The sequence below is a fragment of the Cavia porcellus genome, unplaced genomic scaffold (assembly GCF_034190915.1).
Source record: "Cavia porcellus strain 051 isolate PalLab524CR breed Dunkin Hartley unplaced genomic scaffold, mCavPor4.1 scaffold_30, whole genome shotgun sequence".
NCBI lineage: Eukaryota > Metazoa > Chordata > Mammalia > Rodentia > Caviidae > Cavia > Cavia porcellus.
The window spans coordinates 25,469,005-25,495,906 of record NW_026947513.1 but is presented as its reverse complement, the minus strand read 5'-3'; the positions used below and the strand labels follow the sequence as shown (position 1 = coordinate 25,495,906).

Genomic DNA, 26,902 nt, shown 5'->3' with positions numbered 1-26,902 from the left:
ATGGCATAGCTCTGTTCCTTTCTTATTAGCTAATAGAGTTTTACATTCTTGATTGTAATCTAATTCGATAAACAAGGTCTGGTATGCTTAAGAGTTATCCACAAATCTTCTTTGTGAACAATAATGAAACACTACTGAAAGCCCAGATATCTTCTATATTAATGTTCTTAATCAAGGTAAGGCATCTGTATTGGGGAAGTCTTGTAAGTTATGGAATTATTCCACAACAGTTAGTCTCTAACTTCAGTGTGGGCCTTTTATTTTTGGGCATAGATGTTACACAAATGTGCATGTCTTTTATTTCAAGGTTTTAAAAGAATATACAGGCATATTTCATGTTCTACTAATGATAATAAAGATGTAATTTGTCAATATTGTCACCATTATTGGATATGATGGATCTTTTAATAAGTTGCAATGTGATAGCTGATATTTTTGTCACAATTTAAATTGCAGCACATATTTTGTTTGTCTCCTACCCTTGAATTCTGTATATCAGTTATGCTGTAAATTTCTTTCAGTGAATCTTTTATCTCTGGTGTTATTTAAAGTGACCTATTGTGATCCATAAATGATTTTAAATTTTTTGTTACTTATTTCTGTCCCTAATTAGGTTACATGTTGTCTATACTAGGTTCCTCACTCCAAAAGTCAAATATATTTTCAGTATCTTCTTCAATAATTTTATACTTTGGCTACTATATTTTGATGTTTATTGTTTTTGAAGTTTTTGTTTTGTCTGTAAAAGAATTTGATAGTGATTTCTTGTAACTTAATGGACATTTTACATCAATTAATTGTATAATTCATCCTTTCATTTTTAAAAGAATAAATCACCTTCATCATACTCAAAATTTCTTTACAATTAGAATCTGTTTTTCTAAGCTTTATCTTGTTCTCTCTGATTTCTTAATGCCTTGCTACAATAGGCTTAGATGATAGCAACTTTTAGTTTGACAGGACAAATTCCAGCTAAAAATTCTTTCTCAGTAATTTCTTATAAATTGTCATACTGATTGTTAAATAGAATTGTTTTAAGAGGTTGCATATAAAATTTAAGATTCTGATTAAAGCTGATCTAATTTAAAGTTTATTAATGAGTTAACAATAATTGTTTCATGGTAAAATATTTATTTTATCTTTATATTTATCTACCCTTATAGTCTTCAATTCATTCTTTTGGTTTTGTTCACATTAGACTTACAGTTTTCTGTTACATTTTCTCTTAATCATATTACATGTTGTTTTGCAACTATGAAAGAAAGCAGTTTTTTGTCTTCTGTTTTATTTATGTTGTTAATATTAATATATTAAAGCAAAGAAACTACAATTTGAATTTAAATTTATGTAGGTTAGTGATCATAATTCTTTCATTCTGTACAGTAATTTTAGTTATTTTCTAAGTTCACTGTAATTTTATTCAAAATTAACATAATACACTTTAAACTCTTTTCAACTCATTCACTTACTCAGTAATTTTTCGATCTTTATGCTTTTACTATGTGTCAGACTTTGGACTAGTTTATAACAGTATTACATTGAGCAATTTAGCAGTATGAACACTCTATGGTAGACTAACTCTGCAGTGTGATCAATCTATGGGAAGCACTGAAAAAATTGAAAGTACACAGTAGGCCACACTCACCAAAGAGTCTAAATTTCATCCCTTTTGTTCAAATTTCTAAATATTTGTTTCTGTATTCAGAGCAAGTGGGTCCCATTTTCCATCAAACAAATAAAATAATTACTTAATCAATGGACATTCGTTTTAAATCCTCTTTAAAGTTCATTCAGATTTTAGATTGTTACTGTTTTATTTATATCACTTCTCAACAAGGTTTTATGAGCAATAATATTCAGAGCTTCAACTCTAGAAAGGAGCTTTATACAAATGAATTTAGCAACTATAATATGAAGGTAAAATATGATATCTGATCAAAATATATGGTGAGATTTGAAATTAAAAAAATTTACAGCAATGGCACGTTGTCACTAATTTGCCTCAAAAAACACACTTATGGCATCATTCTTGTCATTTTCTGAAGCAATTGTGAAGTCTTTTTCCAGGGTATCTTTAGTTGTAAAATAGTGGCTTATTGGATATTCTTAATCAGTTCAAAATGTGTATCTTTCATCATCATTTTGCCTTTGGAGAAAGGCAGAAGTCACAGGTGTCAGATCTAGTGAATAAAGCTGACAAAGGCACACTGTAACCTATTTTATGTGCTGCCTTTCTATAGGATGGCACTCATCAACACCATTCACCATAATGGTTTTTAATCATACCTTGTAAAGCCACGCAGGAAAACTGCTTCAGAAAATGCAAATAAGAATGGAATAGCTACTTTCACAAGCAAGGGGGCCCACTTTTAGGAGTCTTAAAGATGATATAGCTTATATTCCAACTTTTAAGAGCTTAAACATCCACTGTCTTGGAGAACTGTAGAGTTCGAAGCAAGCAGGTGGGCACCCACTTTCCCTGCTGGCACCTTCTGGGTGCACTGGCACAGCTAAGCAGGTCTAGGGTGCCTGCATCCACCTCCCCATGTGCTTGGAGGACTGTGGAGTTCTAAGCAAGCAGGCGAGTGATGCCAGTTCCAGAGGCCGGGCAGCCTGGAGGAACTTGGTGCCAGAGTCCCAGGAGCCGAGGGCATGGAAGTGGATTTCCAATGGACCCTGAGGAAACTTTCGAATAACCCTTGAAACACTTGAAACGCAGAAATATAGGAAAATGACAAAAAAAAAAAAAAAAAAAAAGAAGACCAAATTACAATCTCAAACCTCCATCCAAAGAAACCTTAGGAGCAATGTATATAGAAGAAATTACATGCCTTATACCCCAAATATTGGACATAATAGCAACTGATATAAACAACCAACTCTGGGAAGCTTTAAAGGAATTCCCCAGGTAAAAGAAGGAATGATAAAAGAAATGAAAGAGATGCTGAATATATCTAAAGAAAACACAGTTAAAAACTTAGAGGAACTAAAGAAAAAAATAGAATCCCTAGATGAGCAATATAAATAGCAAACAAACACATAAAGCAGATGCATAGAATATACAGGAAATCAAAAATTCCACTGAAAGCTGTAGAAGATGCCTCAATAAAATTGAAGACAGAATTTCAGACCTTGAAGACAAGACTGCAGCTATTGAATAGAAAAGGAAAGATCTTTTAAAAATAACAAAGAATTGGGAAATAACAATTCAACAACTGCAAGATGATGCAAAGAAAAACAACATAATATTGATAGGGATTAATGAAAAAGAAGGGGATGACATAAAGGAATCAAGAGGATATTTAGAGAAATAATAGCTGAAAATTTCCCAAGCATGAGATCAGAAACTGACATCAGGTTCAGTGAAGCATATAGAACTCCAAATAGTCATAACCAAAATAAAACTACACCCAGACATATAATAATCACCATCTCAGAAATCCAATCCAAAAATAAAGTATTAAAAGCTGTCAGAGAGAAAAGACAGATCACTTATAAAGGAAAACCTCTCAGAATCAGAGCAGACTTCTCAGCACAAACAATAAAGTCAAGAAGAGCATGGAGTGAAGTATTCCAGATCCTAAAGGAAAAGATTTCCAACCTAGACTGATGTACCCTGAAAAACTAACCTTCAAAATGGATTGTGATATAAGATACTTCCATGACAAAGAACAGCTGAAGAACTTCATGATCACCAAGCCAACCCTGCAAAAAATATTGAAAGACAGTTTAGATACACAAATTAAAAAATCACTAAGCAAAGCAGATAATTAAACAGAACAGAAAGATAAAGATGCAACAACAGAAAGATAACGTGTCAGCAATAAACCAACATATAACAGTTATAACCATTAATGCAAATGGTCTCAATGCACAAATTAAAAGAAACAGACTGGCAGAATGGATCAAGAAACAAAATCCAACCATGTGCTGTTTACAAGAAACCCATCTAACCCAGAAGTATACTCACAGACTGAAAGTCAAAGGAGGGAAAACAATACTTCATGGAACAGGAACCCCAAGAAAGCAAGAGTAGCCATTCTGTTTGCAGACAATGTGAACTTTAAACCAATACTGATAAGAAGAGGCAAAGAAGGTCACTAAATACTCGTTAGAGGAAAACTTCAAGATGAAGAGATAACTATCTTAAATATATATGCACCAAATTCCAGAGCACCCAGTTATATAAAATAAGTATTAACAGAAATGAAAAAAATCAAATTATGAGTAACACAATTGTAACAGGAGACCTCAACACACCACTGACACCAAAGGACAGATCAACCAGATAGAAAATCAACAAAGAAATAACAGAACTGAATCACACCTGTGCACAAATGGACTTGATAGACATTTACAGAGTAAATGTACATATACAACAACATCAGAATACCCAGTCTTCTCAACAGTACACGGGTCATTCTCTAAAACAGACCATATATTAGCTCACAGAACATATTTAATTAAATGCAAAATAGTTGAAATTATCCCTTGCATGTTATCAGATCATAGCACTTTGAAATGAGAAATTAATGATAAAAGAAATTGCAAAAATCCCACAAACATATGGAAAATGAATAACACACTCTTGAGTAATGAGTGGGTCAGGGGAAATTAAAGAAGAAATTAAACAATACTTACTAGAAAATGAAAATACAACTACAACTTACCGGAATCTGTGCGATGCAATGAAAGCCGTCCTCAGAGGAAAATTCATGGCACTGAGTTCCCACATCAGGAAAACAGAATGAATACAAATAAATAATCTGATGCTACACCTCAAACAGCAAGAAAAAGAAGAGCAAGTTAAGCCCAAAGCCAAAAGAAGTGAGGAAATTATAAAAATCAGAGCAGAAATCAATGCAATATAGACTAAGAAAACAATCCAAAGAATAAATGAATCAAAGAGTTGGTTCTTTGAAAGAATAAATAAAATTGATAAGCCCGTAGCCAGCCTTATTTTAAAAAGGGAAGTAAAAGCTCAAATTCATGCAATAAGAAATGAAAAAAGTGAAATCACTACAGACTCTATAGAAATACAAAAGATCATCAACACCTATTTCGAAAACCTCTACTCTCAAAGGTTTGATAACACAGAGCAAATAGACAGATTCCTAGAAACATGTGAAGTACCAAAGGTAGGTCAAGAAGATATAAAACTGCTGAATAACCCAATTTCTACTAATGAAATTGAAAATGTAATTAAGTCCTTACACCCCAAAATAGGTCCTTAAACCTACAAACAAGAGGCCGGGCCCAGACGGATTCACTGCAGAATTCTACAAGAAATACAAAGAAGACCTAATGCTGACACTCCTCAAACTCTTCAGTGAAATTGAAAGGAAAGCAATCCTTCCTAAGTCATTCCTGGAAGGGAATATTACTCTAGTACCAAAACCTGCGAAAGACCCAACTAAAAAAGAGAACTATAGACCAATCTCCCTAATGAACACAGATGCAAAAATCTTCAATAAAATATTGGCAAGTAGGATGCAACAAATCATCAAGAAGATTATACACCATGACCAAGTGGGATTCATCCCAGGCATGCAGGGATGGCTCAACATATGTAAATCAATAAATGTAATCCACCACATCAATAAAGCCAAAAGTAAGAATCACATGATCATTTCTATAGATGCAGAAAAACCCTTTGATAAGGTCCAACATTCATTCATGATAAGAACTTTACAGAAAATTGGAATAGAGTGTCTTTACCTCAATATAATAAAGGCCATCTATGACAAACCACCAGCCAGTATCATACTAAATGGCCAAAAATTGAAGGCCTTTACTTTAAAATCAGGAAAAAGACAGGATATCCTTTATCACCACTCCTATTTAATATAGTACTAGAAGTACTAGCCAGAGCAATAAGACAAGAGAGAGAAATAAAAGGGGTAAAGATAGAAAAAGAAGAAGTTAAATTATCATTGTTTGCAGATGACATGATACTCTACATAGAAGACCCCCTAAACTCCATTGAAAGACTCTTAGAAATAATAAGTGGGCTAAAGATAGAAAAGAAGTTAAATTATTATTTGCAGATGACATGCTACTTTACATAGAACATCCCAAAAACTTCATTGAAAGTCTCCTAGATATAATAAATAAATTCAGTAATGTAGCTGGAAACAAAATCAATACTCAAAAATCAATAGCATCCCTATACACTAACAACAAAAATCACAGAGAGAGAAGAGAAGACACACTCTTCACACTAGCAACCAAAAAAATGAAATATTTAGGAATTACTCTTACAAAAGAAATGAAAGACCCATACAGGGAAAATTATAATACACTGAAAAAAGAAATTGAAGATCATCTCAGAAAATGGAAAGACCTTGCTCATGGATAGGAAGAATAAATATTGTGAAAATGGCCATTCTCCCAAAACTCTTATGCAGATTCAATGCAATCCCAATAAAAATACCATCATTATACCTCATAGATCTAGAGAAATCACTCCTAAAATTCATCTGGAGTGAGAAGAGACCTAGAATAGCAAAGACATTTCTAAGCAACAAAGGCAAGGCAGGAGGCATCACAATCCCTGACTTGAAGTTATACTACAAGCAACCGTAATAAAATCAACATGGTACTGGAATCAAAACAGAGCCGAAGATCAATGGAATAGATTAGAAGATACAACCACAACTACAAAAACACTCAAACACATTATATTTGATAAAGGAGCCAAACAGGCTCACTGGAAGAATGACAGTCTCTTTAATAAATGGTGTTGGAAAAACTGGCTCTCCGTATGCCAAAAACTAAAACTATACCTATCCCCATGTAATAAATTAAAATCTAAATGGATCAAAGATGTGAATATTAAAACTGAAACACTAAATCTATTGGAAGACCAATTGGATAGAAACCTTGAAGACATAGGGATAGGTAGAGAATTCATAGACAGGACTCAAACCACATGGGAAATACTTCCCAGAATCAATAACTGAAACCACCTCTTATTAAAAAGTTTCTACACATCAAAAGAAATCTCCAGCATAGTGAAAAGAAAACCCACAAACTGGGAAAAAAATCTTAGTGAACACTCCCTCAGACAAAGGACTTCTGTCTAAAACATATAAAGAATTAAAAAAAAAATCAGATCCCCAAAATTCAAAGATTCAATCCAAAAATGGGCATCTGAGATGAATACACACTTCTCAGATTAAGAAATACAAATGGCAAATAAATACATTTAAAAAACGTTCATCATCATTAGTCACTAGAGAAATGCAAATTAAAACCACACTGAGATTCCATCTCACTCCTGAAAGAATGGTCAGGATCAAAGAACTATGAACAGCAAATACTGGAGAGGCTGTGGGGAAAAAGGAACTCTCCTGCAGTGCTGCTGGGAGTGTAGACTGGTGCAACCATTGTGGAGGTCAGTTTGCAGATTTCTCAAAAAGCTGGGATTGGAAGTCCCATTTGTTCCAGCTATTCCACTTCTAGGCATATTCCCAGAAGAACTGAAAGCATCCTACTATAGTGATATATGTGCACCTATGTTTATAGCAGCACAATTTGTAATCACTAGATCTTGGAAACAACCCAAGTGTTCATCCACTGAGGAATGGATAAAAAAGTTGTGGTATTTTTATACAATGGAGTACTACTCAGCTATAAAGAAGGATCACATTGAGATAATTATAAATAAATGGATGTGGCTTGAGACCATACTCATAAGTGAAATAAATCAAACTCACATGTATGAATACCAAATAGTTTCCCTATTGTAAGAAATAATTCAAATATATAAAAATGTGTGGTAATCATGATTCCCCATTATGTGGCTTTGAAGCCTTAATAAAGTTTTCACTCATTAATTGGAATGGCTTTATTCTTGGCTGTTTGATACTATTGCCTGTGATGAAATGAACAGCGATTTTGAGGAAATTCATAAAAGCTAGTGCTGACTTAGTATCATCTTGTTTTGAAGTCCCACCAAACTCTTGTTCTTCGGTCTCCATTGGTTTTATCATGTATATATTTCTGGATTTTATTGTATGTGATAGTATAAACAAAAATTTTTATAGACAAACAAATAATATAGAAACCATTGTTTGTTTTCTATTAGCTGGTTCTAAATATCCTGTAATACTTTTCATCTTCTTGAATGGTTTCACACTGTGTTCATATGTTTGATGCTATAGTATATGAAGTTATATTCAAATATTTCAAGGAAAGAGACAGTATGGTAACTACTATTAAGTCGGGTTATTTGGTGGTAAAGCTCTAGGTTGCTGAAATTGTCATGCTTTGACCTGTGTTGTTATGTTGTTGTGTCTTCTTTGATCTCAATCTCCCCCTTTTCATAAAAAAAAATTATTTATTTTTTATTATTTTTTTAATTAAGGGAAAAATTAAAAATTAGCAGGATATATTATAGTAACTTTTCTGATTTCCTATTAACTTGATTTGAAGCCCTGTATTATTCCCACTGTCTTGTTTTGACTGATTATACTCTTTTCTGTTTTGTTTGATAATATCAATTTGAGGTTATAGGCAACTACTTTGAAGGCAATAAGATTCACTATGATGCCCATTCTGGCTTGACTATTGTCTTCTTTTGAAGTCCTGTAATGTTTCCAACGTTTAGGTTTTATTGGTCTTGTTCTGTTCAGTTTTATTATACCTAATGATATAGGCAATTCTTTTTAATGAAGCAAGAGGCACTATGGTAACCATTGTTGATAACCTTGTATTCTGTTTTTACATCATGTGCTATGTCTATCCTTTGTTTTGACTGAGTGCTTTGTTTTGTCATATTTGGTTTTATTATCTTCCAAAAAAAGTAATAAGAACTATGGGAGTAACAAAACCCAAAGTGTGTAAATTTTGTTGTAAAAAAGAAAGGAAAAAAAAAGTTTTCTAAAGGATACAAATGCAAGTGTGTTTAGGTGTGTTAAGATAGATGACTATACTACTAAGTTTTTGTTGGATCATTGAACACAACTTTTTGCAGTCTCACTGTTTGAATGTCCACTTTGTATGCTTTAATTCTGTAACTTGAGCAACTATTTCTAAGATGACAATATGGAATCTATTTACTAGTGATTTCTTACCTTTTTTTTTTTTTTGTAATTCTGTACTACTTGTACTCATACTGTTTGGGTTTTTTTTCCTTTAAATAAAAAAAAAATCCACTGTCTTTTTGTCCCTCAAAAATCTTTTGACTTTCATGTATAAATAATATCATGATTCATAGTTACTCTTGGAAAGGTAATTCTTATGGACTTTGACATTATAATATTTTGCACTCTGAAATTTAAAAATAGATATACATTTCTTTCCTGAATTTGTTGCTTGACTATTATGCGTATAGAAATGTATAGGAGGTCTGTAAGTAAATACTACCAGGCTTACTACTTAACCTCAGCAATAGCTCACAGATCGGGCCATATTTTTAAAATTTATTTAACCCATATGCATTGAACTTGTGAATGACAGATAATGTTTTAAACATTTGGGGTAAATTAATAAACTAGTGAGAGAAAACACTTCTGCCCTTTGCCATTGACACTCAGAAGAGTAAATAGTCAACAGTAAGCAAAAAGTATGATATTGTGTTTTTCTTCATAAAGTTTTCTTGTTCTGCAGGCCTAACTAGTCAGCTATAATTTAATGAGACTAAAAGTATTTCTGCAGTTACATGTAATATTTTAGAATATGATTAAGACTACAGAAAAAGCTAACTGGGTAAGGAATTATGGAATTTTGTGCCATAAGGAATTGTAATATTAAATAGTCCCTTATTTAATATTATCAGAAAGTTCTGGGAAAAAAATACTAGAAATAGGTGAAGTATTAACCATGCTAAGGGGCAGTTTAAGGGCAGAGGAGTTGGTGATGGGAGACCGGACTGTGAGTACATGGTAGGCATTGCTTATCTCAGTGAAATAAGAATGATCTAACAAGTCTTTTGGGGATGAAAATATATAACTTTATCTGTATATTTAAAGTATTTGTCCAATTTTTATATTGGTAATAACTATAGAGATTCTCCAGGTGGTGATAGAGAGACTCAGGAGGAAATTTTTCAGTAAGTAAAGACATTGTAATGAAATCTACCTGTGTCAGCTACCAAAAGTGACTATTAGGAAAGTTATTTAAACCTGTTATCACATCAGTTATCTGCACTTCTAGAAGTCCATCAGCACGCCTAGCTATAAGACACATGCTCTTCGTGCATTCTTGAAACAAGTAATAGTAGAATGCCCATTCTGGGCCAAGCACTCTCCTAGGCCCTGTGATTTTATTAGAAAAGAAAAATGGGTAATTTCCACACTGTGGATATCACTAAGAAACCAAAATGTGTTCGGAACTTTAGCATAATGTCTGTTACTAAGGTTGTTGTGGGAGAATAAATTCTTTTCATTTTTACTAAATTTATGATACATCACATCAGAAGTTTCTCCTTTAGTGGCTACTTGAAGATTACATGCCTGGACTGTATTAAGCAATCCTGAATTGAAGGAAATTGTTTTCTAGTTCAAGAGACTGAGCAAAACATTAGTCCCGACAAGACTTGGTGACATACTTAAACTGTACCAAAAACTTAGTATAATTATCATCAGTTTTTTAAAAAAAAATTCACTTAATAGTTGTAGACTATACTATTTGCTTCCTTGTGGGAGCTACTACATTAGAAACTTTCACATATATAATAATCACTGAATTTAAAATATTGTCCATCTTGAACTTAATGTTGAGCAAAGGAGGGTCACATTGTTTCTTAGGAATGAAATTTCTTATAATGAAATTACTCTTGCCATCTAAAGTTTTCGCAGTACTACATATTTTAAGCTTTTATTTTATTAGTGCCTGTTTTCAGTACATAATAATTATATGCATCATGGGGAGCTGGTGCATCTACATGATGTGTCTTTTCATTCCAAACCTACTATCATATATTCCCCAAACATTCCCAAATGAATGATAAAGAACTTTTCGCTAATCCTACTTGTCCTTCTTCTTCTTCTTCTTCTTCTTCTTCTTCTTATTATTATTATTATTATTTGTCTTTTTGAGTCAGGGTCTCTCTATGCAGTTCAGACTGGCCTTGAGATCACTTTGTAGCCCAGGCTGGTCTCGAACGCTCAGTGATCCTCCTGCCTCAGCCTCCAGAGTGCTGGTATTACAGTCCTGAGCCACCACGCCCAGTTCTCTAATTCTACTTCTTATAGTGTTAAAATATTTAATGAGTGCTTAGAATGTCCTTGGAAACCTACTGAGTTTTATCCATCATACTTTTAGAATCATGTCTCTTTCTAGTATTGATATTTACCTGTCATACATTAACATTTATCAAAGGTAAAATTAAATATTTACTATTGATTTTACCTATTAAAATTGAGTTATGTCACCAAGTGTAGAGCCCTTTGAAGAAAAAAAGTAATAATTTAAAATTGTAATAATTTATGATTGTAATTTAAAAATATTTTAAAGGTCAAAACCTTTGGTAAAAGATATTATTTAGTCAGGAATAGAAGATTTTTTGTTGTTGAAAATAAATTAACTTTTATTGTGGAGAATATAAATTCAGTTGTGGCAGGATTACTGATCTGCCCAAAATAATGTCAAAGGAGTAATCAAATATACCCATGGATCCAAAACTGTCTAATTTTTATATCATAACCATAATTACATATATGAGTCTGAGTAGGAGATAGTGGAAGAAAAGAGAAAAGGAAGATAGATAAAAGAGGGAAGGGAAAGAGGGATAAATAAAGGCAGCAAGAATGAAACTGAATGGAAATGAGTATTTATGTAATCATTTGTATATGCGTATGTATTTGTAAAATTTAGAATGACTGCATTGCAAGACTAAATGGTAATATTTATGTAAAGTACTTAAAGTGTATGTACTTTTATGATATTATCATGTAAACATATAAAAATCAATTTATTCATAAGTTTCCACAAAGAATATTGAAACAACTGAGAGATGACAAACTACATTAATTTACTAATTACTGACCAGTGAAAAAGAAATGATATTCAATAGTGCAAGGGGGACTTGTAGGCAACTGTGACAATCGTGTGCAAAATAGTGATATAGAAGAAGCTACATTGGGAGCCTAAAGGAGGACAAAGTGATATCCAGTATTGTATTTCCCTAATGATTGTTTTCATATCCAGCTTAATGACATCCCTGGAAAATTATTATATCTAATCATCTCCTATTATTACAAAAATATTACTTAAAATATTTCTGAGGGCCAGAGTAGGTAATAAGAAAAGAAAATAAGAAGAGAAGATATTAGGTAAAAGAAAAGAAATTAATATATGCAGTAATTATTGAACTTAAAATATTGAACATCTTATAATCCATTCAAACACAGTAAGGCCAACTGTTCTTTGTTTAAGTCATGAGCTCAATAAGCTTTTATGTAAATTAGAGTTAAGTAATAGTGTTCTCACCAGACTATATTTTCAGCTCACAAAGCCTGCACATTTGAAATGTTAGCTGGTAGACAAGACTATTCACTCTGATGAAGAGCTCTGAATATAACATTAGCTCTGCCATTAGCTACGTTTGCAAGATGCTGGTCTGAGACAATTAATGGTGAATTAGGGCACTGGCTTTTCTCTGGTTTTCTTGTCAATATAAAATAAAACAAGGAACATATGTCTTCCCTTATCTAACCATACTTATCTAAGGAGTTCTATAGGATAATATTGTTTTTATACTAAACAGCAAAACCACATTTAAGCAAACTAAATAAAATGAACAAATATATAAATGACTACCTGTAGAGTATCCCCTGGGATCCAAAGAAAAATTGAACAACAAAGTATCTGAGGTGACTGGGGATGGGAAGACCTGGCATCTTGACAGCAGAAATCATTGCATGTTCCTTCTTAAACTAAGACATTAACTGGAGTCCACAAAAACTAACAATTTTTTACTTTCAGAAATGAAGGGCTGTCTTGACCTGGGGATCATGGTTCTACATCGTCTAAAGCTATTTAACCTAAGAGATGGGTTCTGGGGCTACAAGCAGATAAGTTTAGAGCACATGCCTAAGGATTGTCTTTAGACAAAGACAAATTAGACACACATATCATATAAAGGGCCATAAAACTAGGTATCTGTTACAGGAAGGCAAAAAGCTGTTGCCACCTTGAGAAGAAAATAATTTTGACCAATTTCTTGCTTTTTTTTTTGACCATATACACATTAGCTTGTAAGCATTTTCAGAAAATTGGAGCAGTATGTGTCTAAAAATAGTATGATATTGATTAAATGTATATTTGACAGTTAGATTAATTTTGAATAAATCAATATAGTCACAGGTGAGTCATGCTTATGAAGTATAAGTTAATGTTTTTCTTTTTTCAAATCTTCCTCATAACCCTCGTTAAAAAATATTCTTCTTTTTGCTGGTTATTCAGTGTTTTCCAGACTCTCCAAATCACCTAAATGTCCAGGTAGGCAAGATAGAGCCACTCACAGTGCAGAGAGACTCCAACTCCATAAAAACAAACAAACAAATATGCAAAACAATAACAGCCACAAAAAAACAGCTCTGTGTGTACATAGCTGCATTATCCTATCTTCTTTCTGCTTCAGCAAATTGGCTTTCACTTCATTTTGTTTTGTTTTTAGAAAGCTTGTTTTAAAAAAGAAACAACGGTGCTTCTATATTTTTAATTGGTTTTACTTTGCCTCAAGTGTCTAACCTCAGAAACACCCATTCTGCCAGCTCTCTCAGACATCTCTAAGCCCCCGCATGCATTCTGAATTTTCCAAAATTTGTTTATCAAAGTGTTTGGGAGTTTATTTTTTCTCTCTTTATTGTTTTTTTATGTAGTTTAATAAAATATTATTAGTTTTTAAAATTAGTCTTTAAATACAAACTGGAGTGCATTTCACACAATGACTAATAGATATCAATAAGTGTCACTCATAGAGCATTGTTCTAGTTAACAAAGAGCTTATTACAAATCTCTAGTTACAAATCTTCTAGTTAACAAAGAGATATTTACAATAGAAGGTGATGGAGTGACAAATACCATTCTTATTCATTAGATTGGCAAATGAATTATATGACTGTTAATAAATTTTTTAGTTACAAATATCTTTGTATCAATTATGGATACATATGTATCTAGAAAAATGTAATAATTCTCAGTATCACATCTACTATAACACTGTGTCATGTTCATTATGATCATCAAACATTGGAAAAGGAGAGAAATGTTGATGATTTTGTCTTCACTGGTTACTTTGTTAACAGACAGTTGATAGTTACACTACCATGTATTGTTTTAGGGTCCCTAAAACATTTCATAATAACATTTTTCCACCCCAACCTCTCAGCATTTTTTAACTACAAGATGGTCTCTGTACATGTGGTAAGTTTGATCATTGCTACACCTGGATTTTTTACATGTGATATTAAAATTTTGTTAATAACATTTTCAGAATTCCAGTCTCCTTATTTATGTAATGTGACAGATTTTAATATGATCATGCTTCAAATGTCTTGTCTCTAGAGATATCCAGATTGAAGAACAGCAATATAAAGTTTGTAGGCTCTTTGTAGTCACTACATACACCTAATTATGGAAATCCAATCAGAAAGTTTAGTTTAAATGTCTTTTTGATCATGATGTAAAACATTTAAAATTTCAATTTAAGACTGTTTTTCTCACACTAATTACCTATGCTTTTTCTCAAGTAAGTGAAAAAATGTTAATAATACATAAACAATCCACTAATTGTATTTATTAATATTAAAATAGTAGGAGTAGCAAAATGACCCAGTTAATTAATTGCATTCAGTGACCTTAAAATTATAATAGTGGTAAACAAGATTTCTGAAGATATTTAGTTATTCTCTCAACATACAAGGCAAGAATTCAGATTGTTTTTACTAAGTATATTTAACTATCATCTGATTTTTTGAATTAGTTTACCAACATTAATAACATTTTGTCATATCTAATTGTAGAATATCAAATTCTGGTAATCTCAAATAAAATGATAAATACATTTGATGATAACTTTTTAAGAAGTCTGTTTGAATTTTTCCCCCATGTGGATAACTAATTCACAAGTATCAAAGTGGTAACAGTGCTCACACAATATTTATTGTATCTGTTTCCCGGTGACTTTTCCCCATATATATTTAGTGCAAGAAACAGTACCTCTCTTTTTTCTTCTAAACAGGTATAAACTATGATCTCATCAGTGTATTTCCTTTGCACTTTATAACATTTTTTTTTCAAACTATGGGGCAAACAATCTTCCAATATGCTTTCAGGGTTTAGTCAAAACTTCAGGCAGCTCATTACATTAAGCTGCTCTGGGTTTCATCTCTGCTTCCTTTGCAGATTAATGGAAGAGGCTCCCTCATGTGTCAGAATCAGAGCACTTGCCTCGTTTTACGTGAACTATCTACAGGGTGACTATATAATTTATCATCCAAAGTAGGCCATTTTATGAATGAGAAGGTGCCATTAAAAATTATTCAAGGGCGACGAGTATGAAGCAGAAATGTCTGGGGCAAACTTTAGTAAATATCATGAAAAACGGTTTGTGATAATTGACTTGCTATAGGCATGCATTTTTTCTTTAGCAATAAGGATGGCTTTCCTTCATAACTGTATGGAATAGTATTTAAATGATCTATTAATTATTAGTTATTAGTTCACAATTCTTATTTGTTATATCACAGCAGTGCAGTCATTAAAATGTTTCTTTTGAAATGCCTCCTATAGTCTGAGAAGTTTGTATGTATAATGTCGTTAATAAAGGGTTAGTAAGATGAAAAGAAATAATATTAATTATATTGACTCGACTTTCTTTAAGGTTTGAGAGTTGTAATTGTGGAAGGAAAGCAGAAGCCTTTGAGAAGCTGATGCCAGGATGAGATTAGACATGTGGGGATTTTTGAAAGCCATGTCTGGGAAAGGTGGAAGGGGAGAAGAAGGATTAGGGTTACAATGAAAACAGCTTTATGTAAGACTGAATGACTGACACCTGCGAAAGCAGAGAAGAGGAAATTTGGATCACGAGAGGCTCAGAGTGCCAGCACCTTCCAAGAAACATTGGGCAGGGCCAGGGGAAGTCCTTAAGGAAGGTGCCCTTTTGAGGTTGCCCTCCCCAGGTGACAATGGAGTGAGTTTACACTGATGTAACCTACAGGTTCAGTTACTACCTTTTTGGGGCAGCAGGCGTCTATGCAGACTCAGTGTGGAACTGCGGTACTGGCGGCGTGCTCAGACAGCTAATGTCCCTAGGCCAGAGGACCAAGTGGCAAATATTCAGAGATGCTATGCAAATTTACTTGACAGCTTATACTGTTCTGCCTCTCTCCGGAGAAGATTGTATTTAATTATTTATCTTCTATGATTAGATATTAATTGCCAAGCAGTTTCTGGCATATAAGAAGAGGCAGTTCACTGGCAGGCGTTCTTGTCAAATGAATTTCTTTTCGTATCTTAATATAGTATTATAAAATGCATACAGGAAATTGTAGGATTCTATTAAAATGCGAGAGAAAGGAAACTTTCTATATGTCACATCTTATCGCACATAGAGTAAAAACTTTATTTTGTTTTCTAAAGGTTATACATAAATGATCGAAACCAATTGTTTTATGCTATTTTCATGCAATATGAATTTGTGAACATAATTTCATGGTCTAACAGACTTCACTATTATTAGTTGAAAAGAATCTTTATATTCTATTTTGTAATTAGGTTATTTTTTATTGTGACACACGTTAATTGTTTAACGTTGTCCCGTCATATAATTCTGTGATAAGCAATCTTGTCTATATGTTTCTACATCATTTAAATGGTATAGTCTTTATTTGAAACATGGCCATCGAGAATCAGAATACAACGTGACTTGTCTTCGCATCCCTGTCACTTCACGTTTTTCATATGTGGCAATCTTCCATAAATGAGTCAAAATATTGTACTGGCGACTGAGTACAATAGAAACTCATTGTTTCATCAGACGAGGCGTGACTTGAGGTTTTTAGTTCATAGACTCAGAACTCAAGCTAGAGACTAAACATTCTAGCTACACACAATCTAGATGTAATGTAATGTTGTTATGTTGCTTTGATTTGTAAAACACAAAATCCAACTACCTGGATTGTTCAGTAAAGGTCGTGGGAAAACTTCAAAGGAAACAGAAAACATTTTCAAAGTAAGTCCACAATGCTTAAATCCTGGTTATGTTATTTAATAGCATTAGCAACATATAGTGGAATTTTTTGTTCTCAGTTGTAAAATAAGTATATAATTGTTTATTCATGAAATTAATGTGGATGGATTAAAATGAAAAAAATTGTATGGGGTAGAAACCAAACACATACATTCTGAAACACAGTGTATTGTAGGTGCAAAATGACTAGTAATAACATTGAAGACATCAATCATTATAACAAACAATTAGTAAAATTGCATAATCAATAATCTAAAAGTATTTCTACTGAGGTAAAAATTATACTAATGTAAGTTACTTTTAAAATGTGCTGAGAACAGTTATGATTTATATCTGGATGTTCCTTAGAAGCCTTACGTGCTCAAGGCAAGACTTTTGAAAGGTGAGTGGGTTGTGGGGGTGTATAGCTCACTTGCTGTTGGGAGGTGGGATCTACTTCGCAGACAGGTCACTGGAGCATGTGTCACTGCAGGTGTGACTTTGGTAGTTTGAATTTCCCTCTGGGCTCCCTGTATTGCTCTCTGCTCTGCCTGTTTTCCACGAGGTGCTCAGCTTTTCTCCATCCACAGCCCTCAGCCATGCCACTGACCATGCAAAGACCGAATCTGTTACAATATGAACTGAGCCAAAATACACTGTTTTGTCCCCATAGTGAGGAAAGTGACTACAACAATATAAATCCAGAAAAATCTCAACATTTTAAAATAATCATAGCTATGTTTCCCCCAAATAAATATCTATAAAAACACATAAAAGTTACAAGTATTTCCCCATCCCTACTAAAGAAACCTCAATTTCAGAAATATTATAATAGTTATGCTTTTTAATTAAGCCCTTTCTAATCACCCAATAACAATATAATATTAGAAGTAACTGATAAATATTTTGATGATAATTACATAGCATAAAGAGAAATTATACACAAATTAACTATAGTGAAATTTCCTTCCTGTTACAGGCAAAAATGAGAAAAGATGACTTTTGTAAAATTACTGAGGTCAGTTTTGATATTATCTCTGTGAATTGAGCAGAATAAAATAGAAAATACTATGAACCTGTGTTTTCTGGTTACTAAGATATTTTTATTGTACAAAGTAATGAAAGCTTTTTCTGGGAACTTCCATTTGAGTACAATCATATTTCAAGAACAAAACAATTGCTTTATATGTGTAGTAACCTGCTACCAAACCACCTTGCAGATATTTCACTCTTTAAAGCTGGGAAATATACATTTTGATTGCTACCTATGTCTCAAAAGCTTAACTAGGTAAGAAAACTTTCCACGATGGTACACCCACAGAGATTCTTAATACTTCAGCATTTTTTATATTTAGTTTATATATAATTGTACTTATTTACTTTATTTAGAGAAAAATAATAAAAAATTGAATGGAGTTATGCTATTTCAGTAGTATACAATTTACACGGTTAAATTCAGCACATCAATTACTACAATCAAATACTCAAGTGAAAATATATTAACTACATGTGTGGTCATAGTTGATCTTTATACATTTTGTAACATCTAATTCATCCATAGAAGTTGGGCCTTAAAGCTTTTATGCTCATTTGTAAACTTCATTCACATGGAAAACGATAGGTTTTCATTGTGAAGTGTAGGCGTTGGAACCCTCAGTCTACCCTATTACCAATGTCACCTTGGTCAAGTTAACTTCTCAGATTGGTTCCTCATCTGTAAAGCACTGGGATATAATAGAATGGAAGAAGCATAGGTATTGGAATATGATAGTTAACTTCTGACTACAGGCCTTGAGATTTTGTAACAAACACAATCTATTTATTTGCATATTTTTCATTTAATGGGGGCTAACTTTGTTTTGGCTGAGATTTTAAGGTTATTTAACAGAGATGGCATTAATGGGAGAAACTGATATTTTTAGTAGAAAAATGGAGGCACATATTATTTAACAAAATAATCAGTAAATAAATGAAACACAATAAAGGGAAGCAAAATGAACTGCACAGGTGCTGTTCCCTGACATATAACAGGCTATGCTTTGATAATGAACTACTCTCAAACCTCAGTGGCTTCCAATCATTGCAGTTTGTTTTCTCTTGGATTTCTTGCCATTGTGGTCCTGTTTTGGCTCAGTGCATGTCACTTTGATGAGGAAAGTGCAATAACTCATTAGCATCTGAATATGGATGCTTGTCTTGCAAGTGGAAAATAGATCTGGTAAACTTCAGTGGCACAAAGTCTTCTGCTTTGTGTCATTGTGAACTCAGGGCCTCACCTGAGTTCAACTGGAGAGAGAACTATGTAACCCTCCTGTAAGAACGAGTACTACCAAGTTAGAAGTCAGAGTAAATTATAATCCCTTGACTGGAAGGAGAAGATAGACACTGGAAAAAAAAATGCATCCCATTACCTGTTAATAATTACTATTCATGGAATTATGGACATGCAGGGAGATATTCTTTAAGATGAAATTTCAATCTGTTATATTTGTGCTAGTCAGCTTTCTGTGACTACAAAAATTTAAACTTATTAGCAGAAAATACTTATTTTGCCTCCAGGTTTGGAGGCTTCTGCCTGTCATTAAGCTGGCCCTGTACCTCTTAGAATAGCGGCCAGGAAGATCATCATGGTGGGGAGCACATGGCTGTATAGGCTGTGTCAGGGCAGATTAGAAACAAAGGGAGAAGAAGAAACAGAGCCTCAGTCCCATTTATGGCATTCTCAAGTGATCTAACTTCCTCCCACTAGATGTCCCAAGAGTGCCCGGGGTGGGGATTAAGTCTCAGACACAGAGGCCTTGGGGTGCCATTTAAGATTCAAACTATAGAAATATTCATAAAGGAGAGAGGTCTGCATTTACTAAGATGCTTAGGTCCAAAGCAAAAGAATTTTGAATGGAAGTATACAAAGATCAACTAAAGATTTTGGGACATTGTTGGGGTTAGTGCTGGAAAGAAGCATGTTTCTAAAATATACTAATTATATACATAATTAACTGTGTTAGAGATTTACCAGTGTTAGTGTTTTGTCTTTTAGATTCTTTTCCACTGGAGCATTAAACATTTACTAAAATTGTCTATGTTGGTAAGTCTGGAATTACTTTCCTCAATTTAGGATTGGTTTATTTATATGTGATATAGAAAATGTTGCTTTTGATGTGTTGTAGGTAAATGGCTATTTTCTGCATGTTTCTATCACAGTTTAGGATGAAAGTGAATCCTACCCTTGTTCAATGATGAGGTGTGGCCAGAAACGTTATCTGGGGAGTCGGGATGTGTGCATACAGTGCTTTTCTTTCCTTTAGATGCCTTTTTATGTATCTTTTTAAAATTCCTTTATACATACATACATTTACGTAATATTTTTTGTAGGCTATCGTAACTCTTTCTCTAATTCTTTACCTTGTGATTTTTATTATTTTGGGTCAGCATGTATGGTTGTGCAGATGATGCAGCATTTACGTGGTTAGTCCAAGATTTGTATGAATTTTAATGGTAGCTGTGGGAATAGTAAAAATTTATTATTTTAGTATTGTGCATTATGTTTATTGTACTAAATTACTAATTTCTGAGCATTATTATATCAGGATAGTTCACAGGATAAAAGCACGGTCTTAATGACGGTAACATTTCTGAAGTTTTTCCATCCCTTATACTGCTTTATACAATTATACTAATCTTAAAGTATTCTGTATACACAGCTTGATTAACTTTATGCCATTCAAAATTTTCTTTGAATTATTTAGTGTTGATAAAGTTGATGATGAAGATGATGAAGATTTAACAGTGAACAAAACATGGGTCTTGGCACCAAAAATTCATGAAGGAGATATTACACAAATTCTCAACTCGTTGCTTCAAGGTTATGACAATAAACTTCGCCCAGACATTGGAGGTAAGATAGAATTTCTGTTCTAAGATATTGCTGACTAAGGAAAATACCTTCTCTCATATTATTTAATCATTTATCTCATGTTTTTCTGAGTATTTGACGTATGTCAGAGACCCTGTTGGGTTTGAGGATTATTAGCTGGAATCATTGTCTGAAAAGTTTAGTCTAAAGTGAAATTATGCATATAAACAATTCTAATGCAATCATCTTATCATATTGCTATCATAAGAGGTGCTACAGCAAAATTTTGAGCAACTTTTCTGAAGGACTAAGAGATACAACATAAGAAAGCTAAAACTTAAAAGTAACTGAGACATCTTGTTTGGCACCAGGGCCATGTTGTTTTAATGGACACAGAATTTAAAATATTGATGATATATTTACTCAAAGGAAATCAACTTTGTTCAAGATTGTTACGCTTGGTCCTTTGAAATTACATATAACTTCTATCACCAAAATAAACTGGAACTTTCCCATTGAGATTTTTTAAGTGTTTAGGCAATAAGTATATACACCTGCAAACACAACATTCTATACGTGTACACATACACACAGATGATACTGTGCACATTTCTGTGTCTTTCCCTTCCCTCTCCCTCTTCATCTTTCCTTTGTGCTCTTTCTTCAATTCTAAAATGTGTGCTTCCCTAGTTTCTGCCATTTTCCCTTCATTTTACAGTATATTTTTCCCGTGGGTTACTCCTATAAGGGAAATCATGCAATATTCAACTTTCTTGTCTAACTTAAACCACTGTAACTCTTTAAAACAAATTAATGTATGTAAACAAAAACTTTCCTTGAGTTTGCATTAAGTTGATAGACAACACAGAGAAACTAAACTCTTTACCATGTTGATCTTTTAACACATCAAACATATAAACATTATGTGTTTCTCTATATAATTTTAAAATTTACTTTTCCTTGAAGAGTTATTATTAGCTTGATTAAAATTCATGTGTTTAGGAGTTTCTATCAAGAGTAAATGGATTTTTTAAAAATTAGAAAATTTGGTGCTTTGAATATATATAAATATAATAGATATTTTGCATATTTACTGTGTTCTCAGTACCCTTGCATAATTCATTAATTTAATAATGTATTGATATATTTCTCTGAGATTATGTAAGACAGAAAATGATGAATATTTTTGCTTTTTATTGCCATATTATCACTTTGTTTCCCTTATACATTTTCTCATATGAAATTGCTGTGGTTAAGACTAAAACACAATGTTGAATAGTCTTGGCTTGTTTCTGATAACAGAGAAAAGAATCTATATTTTCCTAGTAGGTATGATGTTTATTGTGAACTTCTTTTGTAAAGATACTTTGTTATATTTTCCTTTTTTACTGAGGAGCTACCTCAGGCATGATTTATCAAATATTTTCTGTGCATGTATTGACATATTCACATGGATTATATTTTGTTCTTTATTCAAATTGCTATTTATTCTATAAATATCTTAGAACAATTAAATTTTAAACTATCCTTTCATTCCTTTAAAAATTTCACTTTATTCTGATCTACCACTGCATAAAAATATCACTGGAATAAATTTGATATCTTGTTTTAGAGCACTGTATCCACGCTTATGGAAGATATTGACTGGTTATTTTATTCTCTGTAAAGTCTTCTGTAATCTTGAAGTTAAGATTTTGCCAGCACCTACAAACCAGTTATTTTCTCTTTCTGCTTATGAGTATCTCTAAGATAGACATTATTATTTCTTAAATATTTGGAAATATATTTTGGCAAAGACTTTACTTTTAGGGACTTCAAAAAATTAAATATGTTTATGAAAACTTTGGACTTTTCAATTTTGAGAAATAACTTTATGAGAAATTTGTTCTAAATTTGTCAAAGAAAGTTTTGAATTGTTTTATAATATTTGTGATATTTTTAAAATCTGAGATTTTCTTTTATTAGTAACCTGCTGCTTCATTTATGAAATGATCTTGAAGTACTTTTACCACTTTATTTTTGTTGTCATAGAAGCCAAATTTGGCTTTATCAAATGTTAGTGTTATCTGAAATTTCATTGTCTTTCAAAGTTTGTTTAATTTTATTAATCTGTTTGCCTTCTGTTTAATTTTATGTTTTTGTGGATCGCTAAAATCATTTCATTTCAAAATAAGTTGCAGACTTAGTAAAATAAAGAGTATATATAGCAAAATTTTAGAAGTAACAGATACAATCTCGTAATCCTTTAATGTAAACCTTAAGGTTAGCATGATATATAACTACAGAATATTTACAGGAGCCAGAAAATAAATTTGATGCAATACTATTAACTGATTGACAGATCTTTATCTTATTTTGTGTCTAATGTTCTTTGTTTTCTGTTAAGTATTCTACCAAAGATACAATGTGTTGCCATGTTTCTTTACTTCTTTTTATCTGGTATAGTTTCTCAGTTTTTCTTTTATGTCCTTACTGATTGTAAAGAGTATACCAAGCTGAGTGACTCGGAATTTGAGGTTATATGTTATTCTTATCATTAGGGTAAAGTTTTGCATTTGTACAGCGTCACCACAGAGTGATATTGTATCCTTTCAGCGTATTGTAACAGGTGGTAGATGATGTTAGTGTATGTTACATTTACTGATTGCATACAGTAATTACATACAATGATTACAGTGATCACATATAGTGATCCACCTGCCTTAGTGTCTTGAGTGCTGGGATTCCAGGCGTGAGTTACCAAGCCTGGCTCATAATATTTAATCTCAATTCAATCTTTTAATTAATACTAATTTTATAAAGGATAGCATGAATTTTTTTGTTTCTTTTACCAAGTTTTGATAGTTGCTTACTTTGTTTTCATTTTGAAAAATTTTAATTATTTCATTGTATTTCTTCTTTACAGATCATTTTTAATAATTAACTTATAAATATTTCAAAACTATTTATTATCAATTTTAATCACATCGTGATCGATAAACACACTTTTATTATTTTAACCTCATATAATCATTGTGTAACCATCAAAACTAGGAAAATAAGCTTGATATGTTACTACTGTACTATTGAACACAAAGGCCTAATTTCTAATTGTCTCAATAATTATTTACAGATTGAGCATCCAATTAGGAAATAATTATTATTTTTGTTCTTCGATGATAATACTACAAAAAAAGAAAAATAAGTAATTTAACTATTACATAATATTTTTCATATAATGGAGGAAGAGAGATTGTAGCACATTTCACTGAGCAAGCATAGTCCTGATAAATATACTGGAATGAGATATTTGGAGGATAAAATACTTGACTATTATTTCTCCTAGTGTGTCAGTTAAATGAAACATTGGTACAATCCTTTGAAGAAATTTGATAGCTTCCTCCTCAAAGGAATTTTTGGAAAAACTTCCTAGCCTAGTACAAATAAATCTGTATTTGGATACAGACTAGAAGAGAGTACAAAATCAATCTGTGTGTAAAAGCACTTGAATTAGTGGGCTGTTCTCCTTCTGGGAATTCTACCCAGGCCTCTTGCAAACTGTAATATATTTAGTTTCATAAAATTATTTTTTAATTGAAATGTAGTTTTAAAACATAAAGCAAACATTTCTGTGCACTGACAGTAATTTTTGGGCCAGTGGGACTGTTTGCTTATTTAAATGATATTCTGAAAATGATATTAAGAAATATCTGTAAACATTACTTTTTCCAGAAATGGAGTTTATAATTGACCTAAAGTGATTTTTTTTAAATGACCAAAACACTATTTGCTCATACATCATAGAAAGATTGGAATGAGAAGTTCAAGAAAAAAATATTTAGTATCAATTTGAAGAAAATATTTTAAAACATATTTTAATTTATGTTTTCTAACAAACTAATTATCCACTTATGGAACTGAGTTTTCTCAGTGTTCCCTTGGCCACTTGGAGCGGAATATGAACTTTGTATTGGTTTTACTGCTTCTGCTATTTAACTTTTTTTTTTTTCTTTTCTTATTTTGTGGTTGCTCAAATTGCTCTAAATCTGTTTTTTTTTTTTTTTTTTTTAATATATGCTCACTGTCTCTGGAAGTTTATCTACTTATGTTCTATATTGTACTTAAAGAAAGTGCTTAGAATCATGGCACAGAAAAGGCCCTTTGAAATATGCCCCAGTGTCATCTCTACCTGCCTTCTATATATAAAAACTGTAATTTGCTTTGGCAGGACATGGGTTTCTCACTCAAGGCTACACTGCTGCAAAGAAAGTCTTTGATCTTTGTTTGTACTGATGAATTAAACATCATCTGTTCTTACTTTCAAGACATCATTTGGTAAAGCTGGAGTCTCATTTCTCTTTTGGGGTGTTTTTCTAGTTTTGAACTGAAGGATGATGTTCTTCTGTTTGAACATCATGGAAGTCTCACTGTGAAACAAATAGTCTAAGCAAATCATTGGGCTGAAAAAGGGTGTTTCTCACCTTCCAAAAAATCCTGAGTAATTCTATCCACAAGTGTTATTCCCACTATAAGTCAATCAAAGTGGCAGTGAGTCACTGTTCAGTACCGAGCAGTTAGCGATTTCTGTTGTTTTTCACTTACACATATATTTTGAGGCATATAATTACCACCTATAGTCTCAAAATTAACCTTAAGTATTTCCTTACTTTCATATTTAATCTTTCTCCTCTTTTGCATCTGCAAATTAAAGGATTGGATCAAATGCCAGCAGCCTAAAGTTACAAAATGGGTACAGGGCTGGGGATATAATTCAGCCACACAGCTCCTGCCTGTCAGGCACAAGGTCACGAGTTCCATCTGCATGCCCAAAAATAAAATAAAATGGGTACATAATAAGTGAAAAAAAATCAATTTTGTAAATAAATATTTAATTTTTGCAAATTGTCTTTTTATTAATAGCAATTTTCTACCTTGAACTTTCTGACGAGATTCTCCTTAACTCCCATCCCTAGGCACTGTGTGCTACTCATAAAGTACCTCGGAGCCCATGGTGATGAAGAGCTCATGCTCTAAGACTGAAGTTAATTTGTCTAACAACTTTTACTGCATTTTATGATTGGATAAAAAGTTTGGATGTTAGCAAAGCAGGCTAACTGACTTATAACTGTTTCCACCTTGTAAATGGACAAGCCTGTCCTGAAAATAGAATGTCCCTAGGAATCACTTACTTCTCTCAGTAAAAATACTATTTAGCCAACAGTTGCCATAGTAAATACAGGAAGTCAGTATTTGTTGATTTATCACCATAATTGAAAAGAAATCTAATTATGTAAGTGTGCTACATTGCTTGTAACTGGCAATAAATATACTTAAATTGAAAAGAAAAAAACTTATTGCATTGTTGTTAATTGACTTTCCAAAAAATCATTCTGCAAATCTAGCCATAATTAGCGTAATTATGTGGTATTCATGGCTACAATTTATAGCTAGTCAGAAATAAATGGCAAATAATTAAAGCAACTTGTCTCAGAGGTCATCAATCTAAGTTAAATTATAAAAATCTTCTGTAGGTCACATGACCTACTTCTAATTACAAAACCCAGTTGTTGACTAGGAGGATGCATTACTTTTCTGTAATATATAGGTTTAGAAACATTTAATTCCAAATACTGCTACTACTTTTTAACATATTTTATTCATTTTGCTTTTTAAGAAAATATGTATAACATATATTAAAAACAACCTAAAAAACCTAGCTAAATAATACTTGTTTTTGTAAAAACGTAGATAACTTTTTCCACTGCAAAGGGTAAAAACAAGTACTATTTTAAATCTGTATGAGTAGGATTTTGCAAAGTAATGAAATTTCTGATTGAGGTTTGGTAGGTGGAAGATTTTGCCATACAGGGACATGCCAGGAAAGTTAGGCA

The 26,902-nt window shown here is 32.4% G+C and overlaps 1 protein-coding gene across 3 annotated transcripts in view; it reads left to right on the top strand.

The window, feature by feature from the left end:
- Window positions 1-26,902, top strand: part of Gabrg1 (gamma-aminobutyric acid type A receptor subunit gamma1) — an 84,729-nt gene that overhangs the window by 9,278 nt on the left and 48,549 nt on the right. For all 3 annotated transcript variants that reach the window (XM_063240748.1, XM_063240747.1, XM_063240750.1), the window contains exon 2: window positions 20,926-21,074. In XM_063240748.1, coding sequence (XP_063096818.1) covers window positions 20,926-21,074 — 149 coding nt within the window. The remainder of the gene's footprint in view (window positions 1-20,925; window positions 21,075-26,902) is intronic.